The following is a 21,010-nucleotide window of genomic DNA, read 5'->3' as shown; positions in this document are numbered from 1 at the left end:
GCACCGACACAGTTTTAATTCCAGATCAGTGTTCTGTTAATTAATAACCAAGTAGCCTGTGAAATGAGATTCGATCCACCTTCGCCGAGCATGATCTGACGTCCGTCTACTGATTTCACGGCCTCTCCTCAGTGCCAGCTCGGAGTCCTTCCCCTGGGGACGGGCAACGACCTGGCCCGCGTTCTTGGCTGGGGCGGCCTGTGCGACGACGACGCCCAGCTGCTGCAGATCCTGGAGAAGCTGGAGAGAGCCACCACCAAGATGCTGGACCGGTGAGAACCTGGAGGGGAGGGTTTGGATGTTGTATCGTCAACGCTTTTCAGCAGAGTTCAGTGTCAGCTTATGCACTTTGTAAATGAAACCGCTAAAAGAAGGCTTTTAGCTAGAATCTGAGTTTAAAGTTACCTCTGATGGAGAGTTCAGGGCTGTCTGAAGACTGAAGCTGTTAAAAAATTCAGAAGAAAAACTGTTTTCATTGTATTTATTTCTATAATAATCAGCAAGGCTGGAGCAAAGTAAATAATTGAACACCTGAGCCAAAAGCTGCAGTGCAGCAGGTTTAAAATGTCCTAATTTACACTTTACATTTTCTGTTCCACAGGAATCCAGAGCTTTTTTATTTATTTTTTTGGCTTATTTGTTTTATCCGCTCATTAAAACTGAAAACATAAAAGGTTATAATAATTCAACAGGGTTGATGTTGGGGAATATTCAAAAGTAAAGATCATTAAAATGATTAATCTTTCCCCACATGTATGATCAGATATACAATAAAGTGTTAAAAACAACTCAAACTAAATAACAAAAATGAGAAAAAATCTGAAAGAAAACACAAACTTGAATGAAGAGAGAGCTCCAGTAAGACCAGAAAAATTTTCAGTGCAGACAGATCAACTGCATAGTGTAGAAATCAGGGTGTTGATATTATCTTTTGGACTGTTTGGTACAGTTGTGTAAGATTAAAAAGATAAAACAATGCCACTTCAGGAGTTCTGGGTAAAACACATCGACACACAAAGTTGTTTTCATCTTAAATGCAAAATGTTTTTTTTTTTACAGTTTTGGCTTAATTACTGCTCTAAATATGTATATATTAATCCAATATTCAGTTATAGTTGCCGATTATTTCAGTAATCGTGTTTAATCTGAGTAATTGTTTCACCCTACATAAAACTCCTTCCGTTTTAGCAGATGTCACGGTTCTGAAATGTAATGTTTTTGCTTGTTTGTTGTTTTATTTTCCTTCTGAACATGTTACTGAAAATGTGTCATAAAAATAAACCTCCCTGCCTCGTCGTCAAAAGACAGGACACACCTAAGCCAGTAGCGACAGCAGGTTTCCAGTAAGCTTTGCCTGCGACGAAAAAAAAAAAGTTTTTCCGCTCCAAGTTTAAACTGCTGTCGAGTTTTTCTTGATCTCCTGTCAGCCACTTTCAAATTCCCCCACCGCCTCCCTCTGCTTCCCGCCTGATCAGCTGCTGATAAAGTGTTTCATGTTGGGCCTGTCGCCCATGTGTGTGTTTTCAGATGGAGCGTAATGACATACGAGGTGCCCCCCACCAATAAACAAACGCCCACCGTGAAGGAAGACGACAGCCATGAGGCTCCGCTGCAGGTAAGTCAGCCCTCAGCACTTTGAGGAGGCTGTCTGCCGTCGACAGATAGCATCCATAAAAACTGGGGCTCATAAGAAGCTCTGAGGCGTTGTTTAGGAAAACAACTACTGGGAGTAGCAAAGGGAAGCCAAGGCAATCAGAGCCAAACCTCAGGGAACGGCGGAGGTGTTGACGAAGGGTAGCTGTGAGTTTGGAATGAAGGCTGAACTTTGACACTGCGCTGCTAATATGATGCAGGCGGCTATTAAGACTGGTCATGTCTACACCAATGTCCCTTAATGTGTTTGCTTTTGTTGCCTTTTTAAAGAAAACCTCAAGTGTGGAAAACAATAATAATTTGGCCACAAAACACCCTTAAAAATCCTATTTTATTGCAGCAGCTTAATCTCACTTGTTTTTGTTTTTAGTGGAGATAATCTTTTTTTATGTATACCTCCTGCAGCTGATCATTACCTCTGTGAACTTTAATTAGTAATCCACGACGACTACTCTGGGGTATAAAACTTTCATAGCTCAGAGCATCTGGCAGCGAGGCTGAATGAAGGCTGCTAATTTATCGAGCCGCCAGTGGATAGCGAGGGACGTTAATGTATGCAAAGCTCTCCGTTAGGGAACTACTGCGAAAATTGGCTTTTTAGAGTCCCAAAGTTTTTACAGTAACTTGAAAAGTCTTAAATTTATATACTTACAATTAATTCCTTTAAATGTCAGAAATTCATCAAAATTTAAAAATTCAGACATCTTCACTGTGTTTTGTTACTGTTAACCACCTGCTTAATACACCTTTCCAGCAAGCTAGCTAATAAACCTTTGTTAGCTGGCTAGCTAGCTGTTAGCAGATGGCTACCATCTGAGCTAGCTAGAATTATGACCTGACATTATCACACCAGAGATAAAGCTAGGCAGACAACATGATTTTTGACCCAGTTAAACCAAAAGCCATCATTTCTAGGGTTTTCTTGTCTTTTTACAATCAGGTAATCCCAAAAAATAAATAAAAGTCTTGTTTGTACCTCTGTGGTTGACCTGGGTCTTCCTTTATTCATGCTTCAGGTCCACATCACTCAGTATGCAGACTCCGTCGCCTGCCACCTGGCCAAGATCCTGGACTCTGACAAGCACAGCGATGTCATCTCCTCCGCCAAGTACGTGCCACGAATTCCTGCATTAAAACAGGAAACAGGAACGGGTTGAAGTGTAGATAGGAAGAAGAAAGGTGTGGAAGGATGAGCGTAAGCTGTAAAACCAGGGGAAAGAGAGCGTCACCGATAATGAGAAAAACAGTCTTCACAAGCGAATGTTCGGTCAGCAGGGATCGATTTCCTGCTCTGATCTTGTTTTAAGTGCAAACGTGCACTTAAAGGCGCGACTGTGTGCACATGTCTAAGAGGAAGAGAGGGATGAAGCGTCTGACTACATTAGTGCACAGCAGTCTTAGCTTAGCCGCTATTACACAGCACTTTTCTCCACCGTTTGGTTTGCTGCATTAAACTGATGGAAATGGTTCTGACCTGCTCCACGTTAGATACATGGAAAAGTATTTTGCACTGTAAAATAACTAAATCTTACCAAGCAGCTGCTAGTTTCTAGTGCACATATCTTAGTACAATTGAAATAAGACAAAACTAACTAACAGTTAAAGATTTGACCCACGTCATGCTTTTAGACAAACTGTTATCACTGATACCGACCAAATCTATGTAAACTTTTGAATTCGAGGAAAGTTACCCAAAAAGTTCTAAAAAAATGTCTTGTCAATTAGCAAATAGAAATAATGTTGGTTAAAACAGAAAAGCTTGGGTCTGATTTAACTTCAGACATTGAGAAAATAAAATGTGTGTTTTTATTTTGAATATCTATCAAATGTAACTTTTCAGCAAGATAAAGGAGCTTATTTTAGCTAAATAATTTCTCAATTCTAGTTCCACCGGCATATTGTCACCTATAACATGAGAAAAATGTCTATAGTGTACTTTTTATCTATTTTAAAGGATTATTCACTTAAGCTCCTAATTCTTCCTAAAAAAGTTACTTGTAATTTTGTCTTGTTTCAAGTGAACTAAACTATTTGCTCTAGAAACTAGACCAAAAAGACTTGGTAAGTTTTTTGTATTTTTGCAGTGCATGTACAGATGTTCAGTCAGTAACAATATGGATTCTGGCTGTGTTTAATTTGTCACTGCTGATACTCACTTTACTGTAATATATGTGAGGTCATTTCACCAGCATAAAGTGATGGAAAGCTCTAATGGTTGCCTCTGAACATTAACGAAGTTTTTCTCTGACTAAATTTCCTCACACTGATGAGGAAGACAAGCTGCTTTTAGATTTGAAGAATGTTTGTTTTCTTTTAGGTAAACTTGGCATCATTCTGCTTTTTCACTCCCCAGTATTAATTTTAAAATACACACAAATCCCAAATCCAATCAAGGCAAAATAAAGCAACAAAGAACAGGATGTTTAAGATGATTTCATGTTTACTAAGTGCAGTGAGAGTTTGGAGAAAGTTGCCTGCTGACTCACCCAGCAGCAAAGTACCAGATGTGAGTAAACAGTGACTCTGTAGGCAGCAGCAGCAGATCGCTGCTGCATGTGTGAATATTAACCCCCCAGCGTCATGAATCATCAAATCTTCAGCGTGTCAATCATCAGGCATCATATGCTTGATGCCGAGCGCTAAGCCGGATCTCTCCCGTGTCGGCAGGTTCCTGTGTGGGACGGTGAACGATTTTGTGGCAGAGGTGGGGAAGGCATACGAGAGAGCCACAGAGAACAAGGAGGAGGCAGATGCCATGGCAAAGAAGGTAAAGTGTGTTTAATTGTGTGTGTGTGTGTGGGGGGGGTTATGTAAGCATTTGTATAACACCAACGCCGGCCCTGTGGGCTGATGGAGGTGTGTGTGTGTGTTTATAATGGATTGACTACACAACGCTGCACAACATCAAGTTTTATTACTTCTTCATGTGAGGTAGTCATTGTGGAGAATTATGTGTGTAATTTCTGGTCCAGCACTTAAAAAAGTGTAAAACAATGTTAGTTTACAGTTTAATTTGGATAATATGATCATTATTGCAGTTTTATATTTCAAACATTGGGAGGATGAGCAGAGGAGCCGATCTGTTTGTCTAATGGCATTTTTAGCTGTTTCTTCAGCTAAAATGCTAGAAATAGGGAAAAAAACAACAATTTCACCCAATATTGATCTGCCATCTTTTTTGCTTTTTACACAATCTGTATCCTTAAAAAGTCTTAAATTCATGTATCTGAAATTAAGGCCTTGATTCATTAAATTCATTAAAGACATTAAATAAGACGTTAATTAATTTTAATGTCTTAAAAAATTTACATTTCAGTGCCATGTAAATTGGACTTAAATATGTTAATGTCTTAAATTTAGTTGTGGCTGGAATATTTAATCTAGTATAATTTATGTAGTTTTTTTTCTCATGGATCTTTTCTGTCAGGCAAAAGTTTGAGTCACTCACAAACACCTTCACAATTCTGCTGTTCAGCAAGTTTGAAGTTTAATGCATAATGTTCTTTAAAAAGTCTTAAATTTGAGTTGAGTCCTGCAGAAACCCTGTTTCTGAATAGCGTTTGAGTATTTTAAGTGGTGATGTTTGTCATAGGCACATCATGAAGGGTATCATTTACATCTGATAAGAAAAAACACTTTAATCACCTAAACTGTCACATTTGCTTCCATTTCCTCACTATTTTATATAGATATTATCTCCTTCTGAAAACCTGAGTCTGACTGAAAACAGGTAATCTGCATGCCTGATTAAAAAGCACTGGCACATTTTTTATCAAAACTTCAAAAAGGAGAGATCAAAATCAGTGCTGGCTGAACCTTATTTAATTTTTTTAAACTCTTTTCTTGTACACTTTTTATTCTCTGTCAGACTTTATGTTGTTAGTTTTGAACTTTAATGGTATGTTATCCAGGAAGGGGCACAAATATAATTTTTTCCTGAATTATTTGACGTTTTCCTTCTGACAAAACAAAGTTTTTGGCTCATTTAAAGAAATAATCAGCCACAAGCTGATTTCTACTGATTTCTAGAAACAGTAACGTTTAATCTTCTTACCTTACATGACTTATTATATTGACGCTGAATCATTGCCTGCATTCCTTTTTCAGTAATGAACCATTTTAAGGGCTCCCAGCTTAATTTTCTTTTCTTTAAGTCTTGTTACTTGTGCTAAAAGGACAAAATTTGCAAAATGCAGATACATTAATATAATCTGTCTTGTGTTTCGATTGTATCAGTATCCAAATAGCAATCTGACCTTATTTAAATGATTCATAAATTAGATGGGTGCAGCTACTTTATAAACAAATCTCTCCCAGTCTTACTCATCAGCCAGGCTCAGTTTGTAGGAAGTGAGCTTCTAATTGTGCAGACAGTCTTAGAGCTGCTGTGTCACCAAAGTTAATGGAGGGAATATCTTCTACAAACATCTGTCTTTTATCCCTGGTCACATTGTATTTTCATCTCCAAAGTTTTTGTGCATTACTGGTGTGTGCTTTAATACTCAAAACTGTTTTATTTTGTCTTTGTGTGACTGAAGTGGACTTTGAAGTCAGTATAAACAATAGAAATACCTCTGTCCAATCCTTCCTCTCTGTTTATCTCCCAGTGCGCGCTGCTGAACGAGAAACTGGATTCGCTGGTGAAGGCCTTAAGCGAGGAAGCAGAAGCTCAGGTACAGACACTGTATCAGTAATGATCAAAGGAGCCTGACATGCTGCAGAGAAATGGGAAAAACAGGAAAAAATTTTGGATTTTATATATAATCCCCCATCCCCAGCAAAGTAGGCCTGTTTGTCATCCTTGATGTTAGTTTCTGCAAGATTCATCTAAGGGACTCCTGAAGAGAAATGTCAAAAATTATGTTTATTCTGAACAATATTTAGAATAAACACAAATTATTATTTTTTTTATTTGTTCTCTTTAGTTTTTGTTTTCTGGTTGTTTGGTCAGATTAAATGACTGCATTAATGTTCTTTTAATCCAGTATGTTCACAGAATTATTTTTAAAGTTATTCATACCACTATATATTTAAATTCTTACAGACTTAAGCTAAAAACCTCTATGTATTTAATTGGGATTTTTTAGAGGACAGCAGGCTGAATCCAACTACCGTGTTTCCCCGAAAGTAAGACAGTGTCTTACTTTCTTTTTATCCCCAAAAGCCCCACTATGTCTTACTTTCGGGGTATGTCTTATATTGGAAAAAAATTGTAGAATTTTTTGTTTTAACCATAAAATTAACATTTATTAACAACCTGAACAGTATTGTATTCACCACAAAACAGTTTTATAAAAGGAAGTGCAGGGGACGGCGCGGTGACGTATGGAGAGGGGGACGGCGCGGTGACGTATGGAGAGGGGGACGGTGCGGATGTGGGCAGGAGGCGGCGCGCAGCTAGAGGAGAGGGAGGCGGCAATACCCCCGTGTTTCCCCGAAAGTAAGACATATGTCTAACTTTCGGGGTACGGCTTATATTAGCCGACCCCCCTGAAACCCCCGATACGTCTTACAATCGGGGGTGCCTTACTATCGGGGAAACACGGTAGATGTCTGTGAATCCTTACAAAGTCTTTAAATAGTCCTGGATTTTGTGTCTCTAAAATTAAGGCCTTAAAATGGCTGAAATTCTCTTTGAAAAGTGTAAGTTGGCCTTTAATACGTTAATCACGAGTCTTACATTTTGCGAAGGTTTTTTCTGACACGATTTTTCTGTCAGGCAGAAACTTGAGTTGTACACAAACATCTTTCTTACGCTCTGTGACACAAGACATTTGAGACTAGTGGCAACTAGCTGCTAACATCCACTTGCTAGCTAGCTAGATAACTTGTTCTGACATGGGCGCATAGCCAAGTTCATGGTTTTTGCTTTGTTTTGCCCCCCTCAGAACCTTCTCCTATATTTATAGTCTTTTCAGTCTTAAATTTAATTCACAGTGACATTAAAAAGGTCTTAAGAAGTCTTAAATTTGACTTGCTGAATCCTGCAGATAGCCTATATTATTTTTATCATCATTATTTTCCTCACGGCTGATGGTGATGTTGTGCTGGTTTATCACATAACATCCCATATAAAGAAGGATTTGAAGTTTGTGTTTGTGTTATGATAATGTGTGAAAAGTCCAAGGGATGTACATACTTTTCCAAGGTCCTGCATGCTAAATATTCACTGTGTTAACGTAGTTTTTTGGACATGTCCTCAACTCATAAGAACTCCTGATGGAACCTGAAAGTCACAGCTTTGTTCCTGCTGAAGCTTCTTTATTCTCATATTGATTCATCTTGTGGAGAAAATAAAAGCAAAGCCCTGAAATGTCAGAAGGATTTCACGCTGTCGCACGACAAATTGAGAACTGCACAGGATTTCAGACTCTGATCCTGCAGCCCGCCTCGCTGCAAACGCTCGCAAAGTCCTCAGCCTTTTCCTGTCGCACACAGTTAAAATGTAGACATAAGAAGGAATTCAGTGGATCTACTCGTGAAACATAGCCGATCTCATGCGTGTCGGTTTTCTAGGATTTCACCAAAAGTGACGTAATGAGCATAAAACATCTTTGCCTTACAGGTGTTATGGGATTTACGTTTCCTATCTGCTTTCACCCAGGTGGTGCCGGCAGGTTCAGCACCAAGCCAGGAGAGTGGCGGCTCAAGCCCTGGTGAAAGTGGCGGCGAGTCAGGCTCTGAGGGCAAAACGTATCGGTCCAAAGAGCAGCTGATGCTGCGAGCCAACAGCCTGAAGAAAGCCCTGAGGCAGATCATCGAACAGGCTGAGAAAGGTAGCTCCCCCCTTCGCTGCTTCGCCCTCCACTGCTGCTTTAATTCAAAAAGCTTTGAGCGACTCACTGACTGAGCTCCGTCGTTTCAGTGGTTGATGAGCAGAACAGACACACGCAGGTCCAGAGGATGCCGTCTTCATCCTCCATCACCAGGGAGAACAGTGAGGAGCTGAAGGATGCCGACACACGTAGGTGTCAGTTTAGGCTTAGCAGAGGGGAATGGATAAGACCTGGGGATGTAAATAAATTAATCAAGTTAATGTTTTATCAGATTAGAATTAGTTCCAATCGATTAAGTAATAACATCCACTTAGACCTTCCAGCAGAGGGCGCCGCTGGCCATCCCTAAGCCAGTTGATACAGAAACAAATATGGCAGAGAGATCCCAGAATGGGAAAGAGAAACGGTCCAAACAGAGTCTGAATTGGGATGCAAAATGCTATTTATGTGGTTCTGTTTAGAAAAATAAACACTCAACAAGTCCTTAAATTTCCCTTAATAGCCCTCATTCAGCCGATCTGCATGGCGGAGCTGCGTCAACTTCTTCAATCATGACTGGCAGGCGAGGACGCAAAAAACGTGTAGCGTGACTTAAAACCCCTTATGTCCTAAATTTAAAATCTCCGCCTGGATATTTTTGCTTATTTTAATTAAATGTAGTCCTTTAAATGTCCTGTGAGTAAATATATTTGCTCACATTTATCCATAACAGCTGGAACTTTCAATATCTAGTAAGTTATTTTCGCCTTCCAATAAGTACAAGTGATTTTGAGAAAAATGTTATTTTTTGAAGAGCAACCATTTAATAATGTGAGAAAAACATAATTTTCTCTTTATTAGTCAGTATTTCACAAGCTGACACAAAATGTAATGTTTTGTTTTATTTTAAATCAGCATATTATGAAAAATTTTGCCTAAACATTTTAAGAAAATGAACGCTCACCAGTTAACCAGTCGATCGATAAGATCAATCAACTTTAGACAAACTCATTAATCGATCTCTTGCATCTCTAATAAGTCCAGAAATGTTCAGCCAGGATATGTCTGATGTTAAAATCAGATGTGATTATTGTGTCCAGGAGGTTTGAGTCCCACTTCGCCCATCGTCCTGGAGAAAACAGAAAGTCTGAACGCAGTCACCTTCAACGAGGACACAGTGTAAGTTCATCACACGCTCCAGCTCTAATGGGTTTTACACAAAGAAACCAGCACAAAGTAGCAAAAGTATTCATTACAACACAGCAATTTGACTTCTGGAAGGAAATATTTTATGTAATTGTATGAAATGGAGCTTGATGCAAATTCTGTTTGTGAAACATTTGGAAAAAACCTACTTTAGCTATTCACTACTTTGTGTTCATCACATGAAACCCCATTAAAATAAACAAATGTTTGCATTTTAAGGTGATAAAAGGTTGAATGATTCTTACTGAGTTAACTGAAAACCTGCATGTTTCTCTAGTCAGTGCACAGAGAAGTGTGTGATGAATAACTACTTTGGCATCGGACTGGACGCCAAAATCTCTCTTGAGTTCAACAACAAGAGGGACGAGCATCCCAAAAAATGCAGGTATGGAGCAAAGACAAATCGCTTTGCAGTCAAATCGACTCCAGTTGTGTCTTTTTCAAGCATAAACTCACAGATGTTCAAACTCAAATTTGAACAAACGAGTCGGTTTTTCTTCCTTTTTTTACTTTCTTTTATTCAGCAGTTGTTTAGTTAAGGTTTTCCAGATTTCCTGGTATAATCCTGGTATAATCCCTCTAACACAGCAGGGTAATTAGAAGAAATGTGATTCAAAGTATGTCTTTGATGTTTAAATCAGATAACTTCAGCAAATGTAAATTTGAATGCGTGTCTCTTGACTTCTCAATCCGCAGTAGTCGCACCAAAAACATGATGTGGTACGGAGTCCTCGGGACCAAAGAGCTGGTCCAGAAGACTTACAAGAACCTGGAGCAGAGAGTCCAGTTGGAGGTCAGACAGACGCAGCTCATCATCATAATGAGCAGAATCACAAGTTTAGCTGCTTCCATCAGCACATTTTCCCCCCTGCCACCCTGAACTCTTCTTCTCTTTCCACAGTGTGACGGCGTTGCCATGTCGCTGCCGAGCCTGCAGGGCCTGGCGGTTCTCAACATTCCCAGCTATGCAGGAGGAATCAACTTCTGGGGCGGAACCAAAGAGGACAACGTGAGCAATCAGCAGAAGAACTGTCCATGAAAATTACAGACACAGAGCAGAGGCAACACAAGACCTGCAAGCATCTTAGTACACTTGAAATAAGACAAAGCTAACAAGTAGCATTAGTGAGATTTGAGAGCTTGCTTTAAGTCAATAATTCCTTAATATTGATGAAAAGTACCAGCTAGAAATGAAATAATCTCATAACAAGACATTTTAACTCAAAATGTGGGAAAAAAGTATTTTTCCACTGGCATATTATTTCACTTCAAACTAGGACTTTTCATCAATATTAAGGAAATATTGAAGTAAAAAAAGCTTCTATATCTTTCTGAAAAGTTAGTTTTGTCTTATTTCAAGTGAACTAATATATTTGCTCTAGAAACTAGACTAAAACTATTAGTTAGAAGTGAAATATAGTGGGACTAGACTTTTTTCTCATAACACATCTTGTTCCATTGGCAGGTTGTTTCACTTTTATTGAAACAATTATTTATCTCTAAAACCAGCTCCTATGTCTTTCTGAAAAGTTATTAAGCTTATTTTGTCTTATTTGAAGTGTACTAGTATATTTGCACAAGAAACGAGACCAAAGACATGTTGTAAGATTTTGTTTTTGCACTGTACCAGTTTTAGCCGATTCCTGTTTCTTTCAGAAACAGCATTGAAACATTTGAAGCTTCTTCTGACTTCATTTTTCAAAAACAGCCACCGACACCGAAAGCAGCACCTCTTTTGACAATAATTTGAATAATTTGTTTCTTCAGAACTTTGGAGCGCCGTCGTTCGACGATAAGAAGCTGGAGGTGGTTGCAGTGTTTGGCAGCATGCAGATGGCCATGTCCAGAGTCATCAACCTGCAGCACCACCGCATCGCTCAGGTAACAGAGGCTCAAAATAAATGTGTGAGAAACCTTTCCTATGCACATGATGCCGAGCTGGAAAGGGTTTTCTTCAGCAGGGATTCTGTAAATTTAGCTACAAAATAAAGTCTGTAAATGTTGCACATCATCAGCAAAAGGTTCGATTTCAAAGATCCACAATAAAATTTTACTGTAGTTAATTTGATTGTATGATTTTGAACAAAAGTGCATCTTAAAAAATGTTGATATACTGTAGGCCGGAAACGATTAATCAGATTAATTGTGATTAATCGATAATTTAAATAATCGTTAATTAAATTAGTAATCGATTAATCGTTCACTGGAGGAACAATTCACAAAAAGGTACTTCTGCATTTAAGATAAAAAAAGTAGCATATTAGTCAGGTTAAAATTATGTAAAAAATATTCTAATACTCTAATTATTAATCAGTTAATCCAAAAAATTAGTCCTACGCTGTATTTGTAATGTGCTCTGTTATGAATGATTGTTCGTACACTAAAGCTGTGTAATTGCATTTTAGGCAATAAAATGTTAACATTTTTCTATTCAGGAAGTTAATTTGTTTACTTGTATTTTTTGATGTATTTCTGATATTGTAAAGAGAATGCTTACAATGAAAAATCTGCATAATGTGCTAATTTCTTTACCCGATTAATCAATTAATCGTCTGAACAATTGATTACTGAAATAATCATTAGCTACAGCTCTAACATACTTCTAGTTTCAGGATGTAAAAATGCTGCATCTCTAAATGTTCGCTATAGGAAACTGTGGTCGCTGTTACAGCAGGTGTGTGTTTTCAAGGCGCAGATGAGAGACCTTGTCCGCTGTGTGTGTTGCTCTCAGTGTCGGCAGGTGAAGATCACCATCCTGGGGGACGAGGGCGTCCCGGTGCAGGTGGACGGGGAAGCCTGGATCCAGCCGCCCGGCATCGTCAAGATTGTGCACAAGAACCGTGCTCAGATGCTCACCAGAGACAGGGTGAGCTCACACTTCCAGATGTATTCAAACATATTAGCATTTCTGTAAAAAATAAAAATAAAAAACTGAAGACAGTTTTACAGAGTAGGGCCTGAAATATTTCTCCTCTCACGAGTCTGCAGCTGGATATTGTCCTGAGTCTACTGCTCATGTTGTTGACTCTTTCTTTCTATTTCAGGACTCCTTAAATCAAATCTTTGCTCTCTGTGTTTGCTCCCTCTTCATGTTGCTCAAACCTCTGAGAGCTCTCTCTCGAGCCAAGCGCGTTTGGGTGGTTTGTTTCCATGGTTTCCTTCGCCGCTCAAAAGTGTGTTTGCTCGCTGGTTATTCGCCTTAAGCACGACCCGGATCCAGCTAAATAATGAGACACCGACAGGCTTTTTGGGTGATAAACAAAAAAGATCTGGATCGGTAAACAAGAGTAAAAAAAAAAAAAAAAAATCAGAGGAAGTGTTATTCCATCACTAAACACAAGAAATCACAGCACATGGAGGGAATGTCTTTAACTTTTCTAATTATTGAAGATCAGTTTTGTCGTTTGTTTCTGTGCGGTCAGGCGTTTGAGAGCACGCTCAAGTCGTGGGAGGACAAGAGGAAGATCGACAGCTACCGCGCTGCCAGGCCGCGCCTCAACTCCCAGCAGTCCATGGAGTACCTCACCGAGGAGGAGTGCGCCCAGGTGCAGCAGCTGGGCATCGTGGCCGACATGCTCATCAATAAGTACGCGCCGTTAGCTTCTGGCCTCTTTACTGCAACCAGTTGTGTCATTTTAATTAGCAGTCATGACTTTGCTGCTTTTTTTCCCCTCCTCTGCTTTAGGATCCGCGAGGCGGCTAAGACCCACAAGCTGGTGGAGCAGGAGCTGGCTCACGCCGTGAACGCCACCGCCCTGGTGCTCACCGAGGCCAAGGTGTCCAGCAACGAGGTGAGACCACGACGGAGACGCAGACGGTCGCTTTGAGAGGGGACAGACTCTCTGCCACGTTTGACTCTCGGGTCAAACGGCAGTCTGTTGATTTTCAAACAATTGTTGAGTTTAGAAATGTAACAGTTTGAAGCAGTGATTTATGATTTGAGCAGCTTATTTAGAGGTTGTTTCATGTGCTTCAGTGTCTGAGCCGCAGCACGGCAGTGGAGATCGTCAACAGCAGTAAAGTCCTCCAGGCCGAGACCAGCATGCTGCTGGACGGGAAGCTCCTGGTAAGAGTCCAGCACCATCACCGTTACCGCTCCGTTTCAGTTTGAACATCTGTTTTTGTTCAGCCTGTAGATTCATCTACGGATGTGTGCCTTTTCAAACAATAGCACTTTGTTCAGACAAACAAAAATAAAAGCAGTGTTGAGAACTAGAGAGCCTCTGTTTCAGGACTTTTTTTTACTTCTACAATGAGTTTAGTTTCTTCTTTCCCAAGCCTCCTCGTTCTGATCTCTGCATCCAAAACTAGCATCATGTTATGGATGTTGATGTATTCCTGCAAGGTTTTTTGTAGAGTTACTATTTTTTTCTCTTCTCATAGTCTAACTCTTAAACAAGTGTCTTAGCTCCACTTCAGCTTCTTCAGCAGATCATTTTCCTTTAAAATTCCCATGGGTTTTTTGTTGAAAATTCCTAAATGTCTATTTATTCTGAAGACTCTCATTGTAGCTGGACGGGAAGAAACGTAAGCAAATGTTGACCTTTTTAGAAGGAGCGAGTGATCCAGCTCCTCTTCTTCTCTTCTTTCAGTCGGATTTTCCCGAGGAGGAAGAGCTGCGATTGACCCTGAACAATCTGAGCGCCGAGCTGCTGAAGCTGGATGACATCCACTGGATCTGTCCGCTCATGCAGTGCTCCGAGGAGGTACGCGTCGTCACAGGCCGCTCGGCCCTGAACCAGCCTGTCGGGGGGAGGGGGGGCGGGAGCTCTTGGAGTGTATGGACTAGTCCCACTGTTTGTTTTGTAGGACTCTGTGCGGAGCAGCAGTAAAGGCACCAGCAGCATGAAGCTGAAGATTATCCCCAAAACAAAGAAGGAGAAGGAGAAGCTCCACAAGCAGAAGTCCAACAGTTCTCTCTCAGGTAAAAGCTCAAGGTTTCTCACACATTCATTTTAGCTCTAGTGTTTTCCAGTATGGAAGAAAACGGATAATTAAAGGAACATTTAAAATATTTATTCTTTATGACACTATCTCAAGTTGTGTCCAGTCAGACATTTTTTGCAAGCTACCAGTTTGAACTTGGAATAAAATAATTTTCCCATCAACATGGAACAACCAACATCAGGATCTGCAAATATCGACTTTGATTCTTCTGGGACAATTACATTTTTTTTTTTTATCAAAAGAGAAATCTTCTTATGAAATGTGCTCTTGGTTTTAAGCCATATTTTATTTTAACTAATTTAATTGTTACTGTTTGTAACTTTCAACACAGATCTCTTGCTTCCCAAGCAATATTTTCCAAAACAGATGTGCAAAAAGAGAAAGCAAACACAACTTAAAAGGAACTGAAATAAAAACTAGAAAGTGTGCATTTCCTATGAAAATGCAAGTGTGAATGCTCATATATATATATATATATATATATATATATATATATATATATATATATATATATATATATATATATATATATATATATATATATATATATATATATAGTCCAGAAATGTGCAGTTCTAGGCACAGCCAAGATACTGCGCAGAACCCTCAAGTTCCCAGGCCTCTGGTAGAGGACCCGAGCTCAGAGGATGAAACAGACCACCCGCGGAGGGTGAGAAGGGAATTTTTATATATATATATATATATATATATATATATATATACAGATATGCATATATATATATATATTTTTTTTCCTTTTCAAAGTCAGTTTGTGCGGCTTCTATTCAGGTGGACTCAATAGTCTGCAATGTACCATTTGGTACGTGATGAGTGATGATCTGCTACTAATCCTGTTGATGTCCAAAAGAAATTGTGTCAACTCAACCTGATTTAGATTTTGTAAATATTTATGTTGTAAAGAACTAAAGTCTGATGCTACTGTGGTTGTTAGGAATTAAGTTTTTAGCTACTAAGAAGAGGCGTGTTTGAATGTGAGAGGGTGATAAATCCCCCAATTAGAGCTAGGCAATATCGCGATAAACATAATCAATAGCAATAGATATTGATAGAGTATCAATATTTACTACATATTGAATATATAGACTATTCACTGAGCTCAGAACCAGAACCCCGGGTTTCCCCCAGTGTATTATAAGCCCGGCGGCCTGCCATGCTTTACTAGGACCCCCGCCAGGCTAAGCGTTGCTTGTTTTTTATTTTTAGAAAAATTAATGATAAAAAAAAAAGTGGTCTTGAGACCAAGACTGATCTCGAGTACTACAACACTGACTGTGAAACACAACTGACATTTTATATTGTAATTCTCAATTCTGCCACAGGATGGAGCGGTTTCCCCCATGGGATGAAAAATTCATAAAAAGCTGAATTTTATAAAAAGTATGAAGGTTATGAATACCAAGATATTGCCGGCATTAGGTAAGCAAGCTGAATAGTATAAAAGTTGAATGGTGAAAATAGCACAAAGTGTGCAGGAGAAGAAGCGCGGTGAAATGTACAGAGCAACCAGAAAGGTGGAACTCAATGCCTACAGCATTCACACTAGAATAAACTGATTTGTTCTGTATTTTTAGTGTATTTGAAATATGCCTGTAATAGTCTCCTTAGTTTGTTTTTTATTAATATTCTTTTCCAGCCTTTTTATGGGATATTGTAGGTTTCTCTTGTGTTTTTTTTATTTATTTTTTGGTTAATCTGTTAATGCTCCATTAACAATGTTTGACAACAGTTTGCAAACTTTAAAAAAAATGAATTTAAAGTTGTGTTTTTCTGTCCTGTAATTGCCATCGTTTTCTGTGCTTCTTACAGGAACGTGGGATCTTAAAAGTGGAGCAGCCGAGGCAGATTCCTCAGTCAACTGAACACCTGCGCCTCGCTTTAATACCCCCCTCCGACAGGAGAGGGCACGACCCCCTCTCGCCCGCTTCCTGTCCAGTCATGAGGCCCCCCGGCTTCCCAGAGGTATCGCAACCTGAAGTAATACCTTCTTCCCTACTTTTAAGCGTTTTGCTCTGTTTTACTTCTTCGTCATCTGGTTTTTTGCAAACCAGCAGGTATTTTTTTCCCCCCTCCAATTTCATCTTTTTTTAAAAAGTGGGGCCTGTTTCTGCGTGGCGTTGCTTTAATGCCGCCATTTTGTTTTTATTTCTGAGTGCAAGTCAAAGAGAGAAACCATGCAGGTAGTGGCAAAACAAGGAAATGCGTTTACGTGGTGCTGACCTCGCATGTCAGGTTTTATCATAAGTTGTTACAATCTAGATTTTTTATTTTTTATTTTTCTTTATATGTCGAACTTCTGACTAGCCTTTGGACTGCATATTTATTTCTTGTTGCTACTGCCATGAGAACTCCCAACGGCAACAAAATCAAGAAAAATGAACAAACTGAGATGTCTCAGCTTTATCGTCTGCTGAACTGGAAAATATCTTCAATGTTGCAAAAAAACAAAAACAAAACAAAAATATCCTAAGGAATGTACTTGTGTGGACTTTTAATAACCTGTGAATTAAGATGCTGTCCCGTTTGGCTCCGCGGCGGTTCTGTCGTCCTTTTAAAGTGGTTCTTCAGTGAACTCGTGCGATTCCGCTGCAAAAACAAAAACGAGAAAAGCGTGAATCATTTTGTCGAGAACTCGGCGGGGTTTAGAAGTACGTCGTTGGGTTTTATTATGTGACTTACGTGGGAGGAAACTCTCCCCCTGCTGTGCGTGTTTTACACTTGAATTCAGAGCCGTTGTGAGGAGCAGCACCGGACGAAACGACTCGGCGAGGCCGATCCTTTTCTGCCATTGTCTGGCGACGGCGTTTACAGGAGGAGGAAGCATCAAGGACACTTTGATACGACTCAGCAGCTTCTCAGTGTGTCGCTCTTACTTTGTCATACTACATGATTGTATACTAAATATAGGAATAAGAACTATTATGTATTAGATTTTTTTTGCCTTGTCTGTGGTTAAAAGCTATTATTATTATGACAAATATATATCTATTTTTTGTATACCTTATTTTCCTAAATGGTAATCTGTGAAGCTGTCCTGGCTTTGCTGCTTCCCCCTTTGAGAAGTTCAATCACACATCCTGTGTCCCTGCATGCACGCCAAGCCTTTCTTCGCCTCACAGTGGAAATCGCCTCACAGTTTAGCTTGCTTGTTGAGACCTGCGTTATGTTTGTGAACGCCATACTAGTTTTTGAGAACATACAGAAGGACCATTGTTGAACAATTTTTTATTCTAAGTAAATATTTTTTGAGCTTCTGTTGACCATAGACTTCCTGATTACCATTTATAAGTGACATTTTTATGTGAGATTTTTTTTTTTTTTTTGGACACTTTAGAAATGACAAACAAAATATAAAGTTCTTCTAAATTTACTTACTGTTTAAGTTCTAAAAATGAAAATGTTGCTGTTTTTCTAATGAGAAAACAACGAGTATTTAACGTTATTTGTCAGACTATCAGCTAGCCTGAATCTGGTTGCTTTACAGTCACGCCACTCAAAGCGGCTAGCTTACATCAATTTCCCAAGTGTGCGCTAGCGGACCCTAGATCATGTTTATAGATCCTGATATTGAGTGGAAAGTAAGATAAACTGGGAAGTATAAATTAGTCTTTACGATAGGCTTCGTATAGCCATAAAAATCTATAATTCGGCACTTTCTACAGTGCCGTATTGTAGAAATTCGGCACTGTACAATTTAATATTATTACTAAAATATTAAACTGTACAATTTAATATTTTATTAATATTAACCAATATTAATAAAATATTGGTTTATTTTATTAAACCAATAAAATAAACATTTTTATTGGTTTAAAAAGGAGTTTAAACCAATATGTTGAATTTTTTTTGTTTCATAACCATAAGTAAAAATATAGATGTATAGTTGTTAAAGGAGTAACAACATGAACATTTTAGATGTGATAATGTACTGAGAAATTTAATGGCTAAATAGAATTAGCTTACTTAACCCACAAGCTAGCTTAAAGCGAGGCACAAAATTAGCCGTTCCATATTTAATCTAATTTAGTTTACATTGATTTAAGTGTTAAAACTCTGGATTCTTAAATTTAACTTAAACTGTTAAGTTTATATGCTTCAAGCTTGAAAGGCACATACATTAGCTGTGCTACTAGCATTTCTACTAGGCTACTGGCGAAAACAAACAAAAAAATCGGCTATTAATTTTGGTTACTTGTTCAGATGAATCGGGCTTGATGGGAAGTAGTCACTGTGAGGCACTGTAGATGTTCAGCTGTGGTAGGATTGTGCTACTGTATCCATAGTGTGCCAGCTACATGCTCAAAACCTTAGAGGCTTTAGTGGTTGTTGTGCCATGTCTGTACTTTGGGTTTAAGACTTAACGAAGTGCGTGTGTCCGTATGAGTGTGTATGAAAGCGTGTGTGTGCAAGCTTTTGACACGCTTCAGATGCGAAAGTCGTTGCGTGTCGTACATTTCAAAGTTTACTGTATCTTTGCCTTGCACTTTACAACGACGCAAACTTAATAGGAAAAAAAACAAACATTTGCATATGTATGTGTGTTGAAATTTTGAGTGAATTTTTAAAAAATTGATTTGATGAAAAGATATTTTATTTAAGATATTGTATATGGATACAAATGTGCTGGTAAAATGTAATATCTAACCAATCATAAAGCGTATATAAATACAGATGTAAAAACCAAGGTTTATTATGTTGGTGGTTTTAAATGATGTGATGATGTCCTTGCGCCAACCGCAGTGTAAAAGATGTTGAAAACTGTAATTATTCTGAAAATCTTAAGTCGACATATTGAAACTGTCTAGTGTTATTTATGGATTACAAATGACTCGTTTACACAGCCGAGGTGTTCAGCCGCTGTCGAGCCAATCTTTGAGTGCTTTTCAGTTTGATTACAATATGCTGTACTGAAAACGATGACCAAGATGTTGAGGTATGAAAGCCATTTTGTAAAAACAAAAACAAAAAAAAACTGGTTGCCTGTTTGTTTTTTAAGAATAATTTTATTGACTGTCTTTTGGATTTTCTTTTTAAAGATTGTAATTTTTTTTCTATATTTTGTGTAATTTGTTTTCAAAATGCAAAAACGGGGATTTGGATGGAAACTCGCTGGAGCTGCAGTTAAAAAGCCGGCGGAGGAAATTGAAAATGTTTTAACGGAGTCGGTGCAGCAGAGACTGTGCGGTAAGCCAGACTAGATGTTGCACGACCTTGAGGTGTTTTCGTGTGCTACCATGTGCGGTGTATAACAAAGACGAAGTCAGTGCAACCCTCTGAAGATTAAATGAATTATTGAAGTGTGATGGCTCTGTCTTTTTGTCATGTTGAATTTTGTACAATTTAAAGTGATCAGTCATAAAGATAAGGACTTAACATGAATGCACCTCATGTAGCTTTTAAAAAGTTTAGCTAGCTACTCCAATATTTATGTATTTCTATCTTAACCTCCTGACTACCAGTAGTTCATTTTTGTCCTCTGTAGAGGACATTTCTAAACTTGAATATCTCCCACCCCCTGCATTCTACTGAATTAATTCCTTTTGGTATCTACAGAGGACATTTAGGGCTTTTCAATGACACCACATGTGAAGGGGTGGGACTTTTGTACGTACCTTTTTCTAATTCATAAAAATGGCATTTAGGAGTAATAACACATTTTTTGGGAAGAGACAAAGTAAGTGCATAAAACCTTTTATTACCTTACAAAGACTCTGGGATTTAAAAAAAATTGTGATTGGACGATATTTTTTTTCCTGGTAGTCAGGAGGATATTGTGAACATCAGTTTTGAAGCATAGCCATAGATTTTAAATTATATTTATGTAGAGAGAGATTGGGGCCACTCTAAAATATGAACATATTTTAATCCAAATCTGTGGCCCTCTTAGCTTTTCTGATTAACGACAAACAAAATCAAAACCGGAAACTATTTTTCGTATTATTAAAGCTTTAAAAACACAGCCCTGTACAGAATCACTCCTACTCATGTAACTAAGCACCAGTTTTTGTTTAAATTGAGCTTTTACTACACAATGTCTCAGCATGTTGTGTTTGTCGCTCCACCAGCAGCGCTGTGTAGGTTGGACTCACAGATGCGCCGCAGGCCTTTACTGATGAAAACAATGTGCTGACCCACAATCTAAGCACGTCTCAGCAGCTGCAGATCTTAAGTGCTTGTTTTACAAATAAAGGACACCGAGTCATTGAGCTTCCAGCTTCTTCACATCACTCTTTCACTCTTTCCATTATGTGTGGAACGTAAAGTCTCACTTAGACTTCTCTTTTTCAGACTGCAGCCATGTTTAATTCTTTGCTAATTTATGAAAATGCTGTATATGTAAAAAATAACTTAAAAGAAATGTGACTTTGCATCATAGTCATACCTGACACCTTGAATTTGGCCTGTCTCTTTAAGAAGCTTCCAACACTAAT

The 21,010-nt window shown here is 38.7% G+C and overlaps 1 protein-coding gene and 1 long non-coding RNA gene across 4 annotated transcripts in view; one reads left to right on the top strand and one right to left on the bottom strand.

The window, feature by feature from the left end:
* Positions 1–19,882, top strand: part of si:dkey-172j4.3 (diacylglycerol kinase delta) — a 78,461-nt gene extending 58,579 nt beyond the window's left edge. For both annotated transcript variants that reach the window (XM_008435318.3, XM_008435319.3), the window contains 19 exons: positions 133–272; positions 1,528–1,615; positions 2,670–2,761; positions 4,321–4,420; positions 6,261–6,326; positions 8,258–8,429; positions 8,519–8,617; positions 9,509–9,587; positions 9,892–9,999; positions 10,311–10,407; positions 10,516–10,623; positions 11,382–11,495; positions 12,346–12,480; positions 13,037–13,200; positions 13,300–13,405; positions 13,591–13,680; positions 14,207–14,320; positions 14,424–14,538; positions 16,389–19,882. In XM_008435318.3, coding sequence (XP_008433540.1) covers positions 133–272; positions 1,528–1,615; positions 2,670–2,761; positions 4,321–4,420; positions 6,261–6,326; positions 8,258–8,429; positions 8,519–8,617; positions 9,509–9,587; positions 9,892–9,999; positions 10,311–10,407; positions 10,516–10,623; positions 11,382–11,495; positions 12,346–12,480; positions 13,037–13,200; positions 13,300–13,405; positions 13,591–13,680; positions 14,207–14,320; positions 14,424–14,538; positions 16,389–16,441 — 2,040 coding nt within the window. In that variant the 3' untranslated portion in view covers positions 16,442–19,882. The remainder of the gene's footprint in view (positions 1–132; positions 273–1,527; positions 1,616–2,669; positions 2,762–4,320; positions 4,421–6,260; positions 6,327–8,257; positions 8,430–8,518; positions 8,618–9,508; positions 9,588–9,891; positions 10,000–10,310; positions 10,408–10,515; positions 10,624–11,381; positions 11,496–12,345; positions 12,481–13,036; positions 13,201–13,299; positions 13,406–13,590; positions 13,681–14,206; positions 14,321–14,423; positions 14,539–16,388) is intronic.
* On the bottom strand, positions 269–8,588 carry LOC145548474 (uncharacterized). Of its 2 annotated transcripts, none has more exons than XR_014084489.1 (3): positions 8,497–8,588; positions 2,630–2,778; positions 269–442 (listed from the first exon to the last, which is right to left on the bottom strand). It is a non-coding gene; the product is annotated as an uncharacterized LOC145548474 (long non-coding RNA). The 2 variants fall into 2 exon arrangements; XR_014084488.1 differs by lacking the exon at positions 8,497–8,588 and adding an exon at positions 6,226–8,271.
* Positions 19,883–21,010: the final 1,128 nt, after the last annotated feature.

This window comes from Poecilia reticulata, chromosome 18 (genome assembly GCF_904066995.2).
Source record: "Poecilia reticulata chromosome 18, P_reticulata-male-v2, whole genome shotgun sequence".
Lineage (NCBI taxonomy): Eukaryota > Metazoa > Chordata > Actinopteri > Cyprinodontiformes > Poeciliidae > Poecilia > Poecilia reticulata.
The sequence above is the reverse complement of the archived record's forward strand: the minus strand, read 5'-3'. Positions and strand labels throughout refer to the sequence as shown.